This window comes from Psammomys obesus, unplaced genomic scaffold (assembly GCF_907164565.1).
Source record: "Psammomys obesus unplaced genomic scaffold, mPsaObe1.curated_primary_1811, whole genome shotgun sequence".
NCBI lineage: Eukaryota > Metazoa > Chordata > Mammalia > Rodentia > Muridae > Psammomys > Psammomys obesus.
In genome coordinates this window covers 22,304,587-22,313,993 of record NW_026596117.1, presented here as the reverse complement: position 1 = coordinate 22,313,993, position 9,407 = coordinate 22,304,587, and the positions used below count along the sequence as shown (strand labels likewise).

Below are 9,407 nucleotides of genomic sequence, written 5' to 3'. Positions count from 1 at the left end.
TCCTTCCTTCTTTCTTTCCTTCTTTCTCTCTTTCTTTCCTTCTTTCTGCCTTTCTTTCCTTCCTTCTTTCTTTTCTTTCTCTCTTTCTTTCCTTCCTTCCTTCTTTCTTTTCTTTCTTTCTTTCTCTCTTTCTTTCCTTCCTTCTTTCTTTTCTTTCTTTCTCTCTCTTTTAAAGTTTCAAGTTTATTATTATGTGAAATTTGGTAAAGTCTAAACGAAATGGGTTCAGTGAGATGAGATAAAAGTTCTTCCCATCAAGCCTGATGACCCCAATTTGACCCCTGAGACCCAGATGGTAGAAGGAGAGTTCCAACCCCTGAAAGCTATGCTCTGACTCCACAGGTTTACTCACACGTGCACGCATGCGCACATACACACACAGCACATTTAAAAATAAAATGTCACAGCAACAGCCTAACATAGTAGTTTCTCAAAGGCTTAGTCTCAACTTGGGTGTCATTTCTTGGAGAGAGCAGGAGTAGGAGGCTGGCGGGTGTATCATGCCCTGGCTGGCATTTCGGAGGCCCTGCTTCAAAGTCTTCCTTTGAAGACCAGACTTTCAAAGAGCTTATACACTTGGGCTGTCTCCAAGTGGCCACCTTGGAGAAACATGTTTTCTAATCACACTCGGGTGAAATATCACTAGCCACTCCTGAAGAATCTGACTGAAAAACAGAAACCCTATCATGTTTTCCTACAGTGTGTAAAAATAATTATTGTGATATAATAAATCATATTTTGTTCTTTTAAAATTTTTTTTATTTTTACAGGTACTGGTGTTTTACCTGCACATGTCTGTCTGAGGGTGTCAGATCCCTTGGAATGGGTATTTCAGACAGTTGTGAGCAGCCATGTGGGTGCTGGGAATTAAACCTGAGCCCTCTGGAAGGGCAGACAGTGCTTGTAACCCCTGAGCCATCTCTCCAGCCCCATATTTTGTTCTTTTTGATGCTCTAAGGAACATTTTCATAGAGCAAGTGTCAGGAAGATAGACCAGTTTTCCTCAAGCATTTCTGAATGTTTCTGACGGGCCGCACTAAGCAGTGCAGGCCTCAGGCTAGAGAAGCTGAGGAATACAGCGTGAGGAGTACAGAGTTTTGTGCTCTCCAAACCGGCCTGAGCTGGTTCTTATTTTTAAGCACCAGCACACTGTCAGGTCACTAATATCTTCATGATGTCAACTCACTTCCTGACTCCGGGTTTTGATGTCCAAGAAGGATTTCTCTGTTAAATTTCAGCATCTTGTTTCTAGATCAGTATTTTGATCTTTGGAAACAGCCACACACCCCAACTTTGTATCGTCAGGAGAGCTGATAACTGCTGATGTAAAACTACAGCATAAATCAGGGTTACCTTATCTCTGCTCTTCAGCCCTAACTGCGACACTTACTGACCCTCTTGTTTAGCTAACATTTCACACCATGTCTAATGGAAGGGTAGGTGATTTCTTACCAGAGAGCACTGGTCAGTAGCTCCGGGGCTCAGGGACACCTACTGTGCAGGCTGTAAGAGAGAGCCTGTACTTTCCAGAAACAGTAACAAATAAATACATAAGAATAAACTCAAGTTTCCTTTAAGGATCTTGGGTTGAGCATTTTCACGGGACAACTTCGGCGTATTTCTCACTGAGGGTTAATTCAATGACTGAACAGTGAAACTTGCAGAAATGCAATTCTAACCCACACAGAGCTACCACCACCGCAAAGCCACCACCAGTGGCCTGGAGAGGCATGTGTTATCAAGAGGACAGGGTCTGCAGTGGGAGGCCAGAGAGCTACATTTTCCTTTTAAGTGTTTGTTATTAAATCCGCAAACCATGCAAAACGGATGTGGAATAGAAAGGTAAAGGTTCTGGGGAATAAGTTTTCTTTTAAATTCTCATTTATGCCACACTTCTTCTCCTTATGCTGCTTGGCTCTCTGAGACCAGGACACCTCTCCAAGACTTAATTATGTTCCTTTTTCACTTTTCTTATGTAAAGGCTACTGTCACCTACTTACACGCAGATAGGAAGTGGAGTTTGCTCTATTATATGCTTTGGAGGTTAGACACTAATAACACTTAAATGAAGAGCAGCAGGTGGTTCTTACACTTGTGGCCCGCTCTGACAGATGCATCTGTTAGCATGGATGTCACGGCTGTATGGAGTGCAGGGAGAAGGCGCCTACTCACCGCTGTGGATTCGTAAGTGCTCTTTTAGATGGTGCTTGTATTTGAAAGCTTTTCCACACTCAGTGCACTTGAATTTACGGTTACCCCCGGACTGTGTCACGTGTCTCTGAAAGAAAGAATTGGTGTTTTGTGTCTCACATCCAGGTAAGCTTCGTGATTCATTTGTCTGTTACAGGTCTGAAGCTGTAGGAGCCATAAGCCGAGGACAAAACAGAGTGTGAGACCTTTATTAGGACCCAGGGACAGTCTTGTCTGTACTCCGGATGACAGACAAGGAGAGCAAGCTGTCTATAGAACCTGTGAGGGGAACAGAACAAGGACCGCCTGGCCCGGGCCCATCCAGGAGATGGTACAATCCTTACATACTTGCTGTTTCTAAAATGCACTTCAAGCCGATGGTTTCTGAAAGTACATTAACCTTTTCCATTTTAGTTTGGTTTTGTGTCAGTTGTGTGTGCCCTGGCTGTCACATCTCTGTTCTATTACTTCTTGTTTCCTTACGACATGGGATTGAGCTTGACACATGTAACAGAAATGGAAATACGTATCAAGCGCATACCTTTTAAGACACAGACATGCTCATCCCTTGGTCACAGTATGATTTCCAAAGGCCTGAGAGACCAACGTTCCATAACGGCTTCCAGCCCTCAGCACCCTGCTCACACTGGCCCATGCCAGCATGGCTTCTTCAGTTCACAGGCAGCAAAGAATCCCCACAGAGGGGCTCACGGCTGCTGTGCATCCCAAGAGTTTGTTCTACAGTGTGGCTTCAGCTCTGGTGTCCGTCTGTTCTTCGGTGAGGACCCTCACTGCCAAGCCAGGCAGGAGGTGGCTGTCACGTGGCCCTCCCCACCCCACGCCTTCTCTATCTGTGGCTGTGGCTGAACCAGCCTCTGAGGCAAAGAGCTCTCTTTGTGCTGCCCTTGGGCAGCCTAGGCAGCAAGGCCCAGGAGCAGCGCTCTCCGGGAGCTCCCTCAGGTCGGCTTCTTCACTTCCCCGTTGCCTCCACCTCAGGACGCCATCAGTTACAGCTGCCGGAAACTGCTACGCTCCCCTCAGCCCACCCCCTTATTCCTGAACTTTGTGAGTGACATCAAAGTCCTGAGCAAATATGCTGACCCTGTTTCTTCTTTCTCTGTTGATGTTTTGGGGAGGCTAGCCATCAGCATAGCAAGGCTGTGGGTAAGGGAGCTATACTGGTCACCTACAAAGGGTCGACTACACAGGGCTGTGTGGTTCACAGCCCTGGGACACAGGAGCTGGACACAGGCTGGAGCCCTGACCTGTGTCCCAGTGCCCTGCTAGACCATTACTGGACTTGTTAGTGTCAAATGGGTGTCAGTGTGCTTGCTGTCAGCTGATAGCTACCAACCAGTCCAATCACTGAGGTGCCTTCGATTTTAATCCTAACTAGAAAGCCAACACTGTAGATGTAACTCAGTTAAGACATTCCACTTATACCTCTAGAAAACGGGCACAGGGGCAGAATAGAGTGAGCTACCAAAGTTGTAAGGCTTCAGAGAAGGCAGTTTCTTCTTACTGCTGCAGACAAATCACAGCAGCTTACACCGAGTACAGTGCATGCCTCAAAGAAAATTAAAAATTAAAGCTTCCCCTTATTTGGTTAGTGCCGAAGGCAAGTGGCTTAAAGGCTGACACACACTTTCTACACAGACCGTGTTGATCAAAGGCAGCCTTGAGTCTCTCAGCCTCAGGATACGTGTTACAGTTTATGCTAAACATTTAGTAAGGATGGCTCTTACCTGAAAGGGAGGCTCAAGACCCACCCTCTCAGGTGTAAGACCGCAGACACAGCAGGGCCCCCACACGAGACGTTAGTGCCCAAAGCGCCTGCTTCCCCAGGGTCCCGAGTGTGGGACCGTGGCAGGCCCCTGCTGCTGTCACTTACTTGCTCTCTTCCTGACTTATGTGACGTCATGTGACGCTCGAGCTGGGTTCTGTATGCAAAGGTGTAACTGCACAGGGAGCAGCTGAAATTGTCTTCGTTCTTCTCATGGCGGTACTTAATGTGCTCCTTCAAAGACGTGAAGCGCTTGTAGCCTCTGTCACAGTACGGGCAGGTGAGCAACTGGGAAAACGCATCTGGTGTTCCTGGGAAGGGAAAAGCACCAGGGATGCGGTCAGTCACCACTGCTGTTACCAAGGAGACAACGTGACAATAGATACAGGGTGAGCAGCTTCGAAGTTGCAGAGCGCTCAACCCCAGCTTGCAGAGCCCCATCCTGGAACGGTCTTCCCCCCTTCTTTTGTGGGGCTAGCTGGAGAACACAAGTCAGCGAGTTTCAAGCCTGGCACAGTCGGCACGGAACAATTCTGCTGCTTGCTTGGCACTAACTCTTTTCCCTTTGAGCTCCTGCTGTGAGCAGTGCAGTTTCCACAGCTCCTGGGGTTAGGTGTGGCCACGTGACCATAAGGGGCATGGCAGGCCCAGAGAAATGGCGGGAACACCGTGTCTGAGAATCGTGTCACAAAGTGGAGTACTTTGCCAATTAAAACCACCCCATGCAGGTTCCCATATTTTATTTATTTTTCAAAGAAATTAGTGCACAAGTGATATTTTAGTGTAAATACACTCTCTACAATTTTTTTTTAAATTTTGAATTCTTCTTAGAAAATAGGTACCTTAAGTTTGGTAATGCTCTCCAGATGTTTCAGCACAAGCACAATTGCTTTACTGGAGTTCAAGTCCATGCAAACTAACCATCTCGCTTAAAGACTGGCCTGCAGATAAGACTGAAAACCTGAACCCCACGTGACTAGTCAAGTACGTGAGTAAAATCGAATACCCAGAGCTCCAAAGCCCGGTAAGGCATCTCTAGCTATGAGCTGGCAAGGGCGTGTGGATCCAGAGAGCCTGGTTAGGGATCGTCCTAACGTAAACTCTCTCTTCAGAGAAAACCATGCTACATTTTGCACAGGATGATGGAAACCAGCATTTGGACCTCCCGCTTGCCAGAATGCTCACTGCACCTCACGGAGTTAATGAAGTGTGATGTCAAGAGGCGAGGGCTGCTGTTGTGGTGTGCACGGCGATGCGCTGTGGCTCCATTAACCAAGCTGCTCTGAGCCAACGGCAGAGCGCATGTGCACTCACTGTTTGCTATGGCTTGTCTTCATTAGGAAGCAAACTGGTAATGAGTTGGGAAAGTGACAGGCTGCTCATGATATCTGAACGGGAAGTTATTTTCATAAATCAGTACAATGGATTCTCTTAAGCACAAAGTATGGTTTTTATTCTGCTAGGCCAAAAAAACAATACAAAGAAAATGTGAATATGTCTTAAGAATCATAGAATGAGGAGCTGGGGTGGAACTCTACTACTTTAAAAGCTAATTAATAAAAATAGATTTTAAAAGAAGTCTGAGTGGCAGCAGAGGCGGGCGATGGCGCCTCAGAAGACGGCACTTAATGACCACAGTGCTGGACGTTGGTGCACTGCGGGTCAGGAGTCCACAGTAGCCCTGCAAACACCGGCTACTGCCATTACTCTTGGTTGCCCATGAAAACCAAATGCTAAGACCCTAATTCTGAAGACACCATTCACACCTGTTTCAAGACCTGGAGAAATCAATCTCAAACTACCTGGGAAGCGTCATGCTGGCTGGCACTCACAGTACTGAAGGCAGTGCTCGGGTCATCAGGGAGGGGAAACTGTCAACCGACTTAACCCTGATAGAACCGACATGTAACAGCACTCACCTGCCACGGGAGAGAGAGTGGCATGACCACTTTGTGGATGACCAGTGGCTTTCTGAGGCCTGCTCCACAGGAGGGAATTCATGCCCAGTTCTGCTAACCTGTGTAACAAACAACCCTGGCTGCCCTGGAACTTGCTCTGTAGACCAGGGTTGCCTAGAACTTACAGAGCTCCACCTGCCACTGGCCCCTGAGGGCTTGACTAAAGGCCTGTAGTACCATGCCCAGCTTTCTCCACCCTTCCTTCCTCACTGGGAATTCAGACTGGACTGAAGCAGAGCCTGAGAATGACTGTGCCCAAGTTTGCATGCTTTCACCTAGACCACAGCTTTTACTTGCTAAAAGAGTGACAACCAACCAACCAACCAACCAACCAAATCAACCAACCAAATCAATCAAGGGACAGAACAGTCAAACTCCTCCTCACCTCTGCTAGCAGCTGGTAAAAGTAACCAGGGGAAAGTAACCCAGACAGCGCAGAAGTGCCTGGCTTGTCAGTATGTCTGTGAGCATCCAACAGCTCCAGAGCTGTACTGATTCTCTTCATGAGTACTCACTGCAAGTATTTGGTTTTCATAAATGTTTCCTTTAGAAGAACTACATTCCAATTATAGAGTCATAGAAACAGTGTGCTGGCTGGTTTTGTGTGTCAACTTGACACAAGCTAGAGTCGTCAGAGAGGAAGGAGCCTGAGTTGGGGAACGGCCTCTACAAGATCCAGCTGTGAGGCACTGTCTCCATTAGTAAATGATGAGGGAGGGCCCAGCCCGGTGTGGGTGGTGCCACCTGTGGGCTGGAGGTCCCTGGTTCTATAAGACAGCAGGCTGAGCAAGCCAGGGGAAGCAAACCAGTAAGCAGCACCCTCCACGGCCTCTGCATCAGCTCCTGCCTCCAGGATCCTGTCCTGCTTGAGTTCCCATCCGGACATCCTTCAATGATGAACATCAATGTGGAAGTGTAAGCTGAACACACCCACCTTTTTAGTCATGGTGTTTCACTGCAGCAACAGAAACCCTAACTAACCCTAACAAATGGCCACCCTTTAATTGGAGGAAGACAAGCAAGCGCTAAGCTGTACTGTACCCACCGTTTTCGTCATGGCCGCTGGCTTCCGGCGTACCCTGCCTCTGGTCCTCCTCGGGCGCCTCGGGGTAGATGATGGCGGTGTCTTGTTGTTGCAGGAACTCTTCCACATTAGGATCATGGTTTTGCTCATTTTCTGCGTCTGAGTCACACTCTTCATCTTTTACTACAAGAAACACACTCTCTATAAAGGCTATTTTATACCAAGGTGTTTTAAAGCTTTTCTAAGTAGAGTTTATCTTGATAGAAGTGTGGGGGTTGAACCTGGGCACTGACAGCAGCTCTGTCACAGCACAGAGAAAGTGTGCGACCGCCTTCTTGTGATGTTCTCATGAGCTGCACCTTAACTGCCAGCCAGGAGCTGCCTCGGGACAAGGCACCTCAGACATCAGTCTTGGGGTGCCAGTAGCTGGGGTCTGAATAGCTAAGGCTCTTCATGCAGTGCCACTGAGTCCTGTGCAGCTAGATACACTCATGAAGGGCACTTAGATTTCATGTCATCTTATAGATTACATGGCTAGATTTGCCAAGACAGTCACACCTCTTTTCTCAGAAAGTTGTGAAAGATTTCAATTTATAATTCTTTATTTTATAAAACGGTGATACTTTTCATATCACAGTAACAAAACTACATATATTGCTCCTGCGTCTGTCAAGACGCAGAGTAACAGCGATAGCAGCACAGACAGGCTGAAGTGAACAGGCATTTACTACAAACTAAAAGGTTTATCTAGCCCTCAGTCTGAAGGCCTTAGAATTTATTTAGAAGTATGTCTGCTCTATTTGTCTTGTGCTCAACCCTGAACTAGTGGTGATGAATGATAGATCCACTTTCAGTTTTAGCATTCTTTTGCTGCTGAAGTAAAACAGAAATATCAACTTTATGCACATACGTATTTGCATCAATTGCCCAAATAGGACCTGCTAACTCTACATGATGGCACTCACGGATGTTCTCAGGGTGACTATTTGTCACTGAACAACCAATGCATATTTTCTTATAGAGAAATATGACAGTTGACCAAAAATACTGTTAAGCATATTATGTTAGCCCAAAACTCTATCCGGTTGCTGAAGCCAAGTATGCTAGAAACGGCTTCCTGTTTAATGTAAGATAGCAATTCTGAAGTGTTCATTAGTAAGTTCGGATGCTATAAAGCCTGACTGTCATCTAGCTCGGGGCTGCTAAGAGTCAACGCTGTGCCCCCGTACCTGTTGGTGCTGTGTTTGGCACGTGGGAAGTGCTGTTACCATGAGCTATTTTTGTTAGAGCATCACCTATAGGTGAACATCCTAGTTCTGCAGGTCACATTTTTCTCAACAGAAACATTAGGCTTAAGATGTAGACAGCCGTCCCAAAGCCTCGTGGTAAAGTATCACTGCTAGCACAGACGAGCTGACATTAGGTGTTTCGATCACACTCCGGGCCGCTTGCATTAAACTGCACTGTGTTCATGAACTCACCATGCTTGATTTGAGGCTGACATGAACAATCTGTGCTTTACCCATCTATTTTAAGGGTTTGGAAGTGCGCATGATGAAAAGGTCAGTTATGAAGCAAATTTCTTCTAACTATGTATGTAAACATTAGCGCAATGGGCAATCCAGCGACAATTCAGTTTTTCTTAGGCGAGAAAGCTCAGCACTGGCTGTCAAGGTGCAGAACTACAGGACTATCAGAACGGATGAGAGAGAAAGGCATTCAATGCAAGCTAAAATATCTTATTCTCAGTGTAAAGCTTCTCACTACACAGAAATCTTTACCACCTAGTTTTGAAACTTTGTGAAGTATTACCTATATAAACACCAATGAAGGCTCAGAGACAGGGGGGGTTTGGGGTGAGTATCTCTGTGTCTAAGACTAGGCATGGCAGACAGTTCTAGTGTAGCTAACGGCAGGTCAGCTGCACAAGTGACCTGAGACCGGGGAGCATCCTGAGTGGGTCAGAGTGGACTGCTTCTGTCACAGCCACTCCCTAAACTCAAGGCTGGAGCAAAGTGGAGGCAACAGAAATGGCTAAGTTTCTGTTCGTTTGCCTGTTGCCCGGGCTAGCCTGGAACTGTCTATGGAGACCCAGTGCTGGGAATGAAGAAGCAATGCCCTGTGCCTGGCATCAGAATAGACCTTGTAGGGAGTCTCCGTTGAGGTCTCCAGAGCTCCGGGGCCATCCTTCCCTTTAGAGCCATGCTCACAGGGATTTATAACAAGTTCACTCGTCCCTGACCCCACCCCACCTGGGAGACCTTGTGGACCAGCCGGGAGGAGCAGCTCCATTTAGGAGCCTCTAGCCAGCTTTTAACTCGCCGACTCAACCCTTTGAGGGGGGCAAACTGCCCTCTCACAGGGGTGGCCTGAGACCATGGGAAAACACAGATGTTTACATTAAGATTTATAACAGTAGCAAAATTAAGTAACAAAATGATCTTACAGTTGG

The 9,407-nt window shown here is 46.9% G+C and overlaps 1 protein-coding gene across 1 annotated transcript in view; it reads right to left on the bottom strand.

Moving 5' to 3' along the window:
- The window catches only part of Zeb1 (zinc finger E-box binding homeobox 1), a 164,886-nt gene that overhangs the window by 10,753 nt on the left and 144,726 nt on the right, over positions 1 to 9,407 (bottom strand). The window contains exons 3-5 of the mRNA XM_055629319.1: positions 6,977 to 7,138; positions 4,082 to 4,284; positions 2,173 to 2,278 (exon numbers count right to left, since the gene is read on the bottom strand). Coding sequence (XP_055485294.1) covers positions 2,173 to 2,278; positions 4,082 to 4,284; positions 6,977 to 7,138 — 471 coding nt within the window. The remainder of the gene's footprint in view (positions 1 to 2,172; positions 2,279 to 4,081; positions 4,285 to 6,976; positions 7,139 to 9,407) is intronic.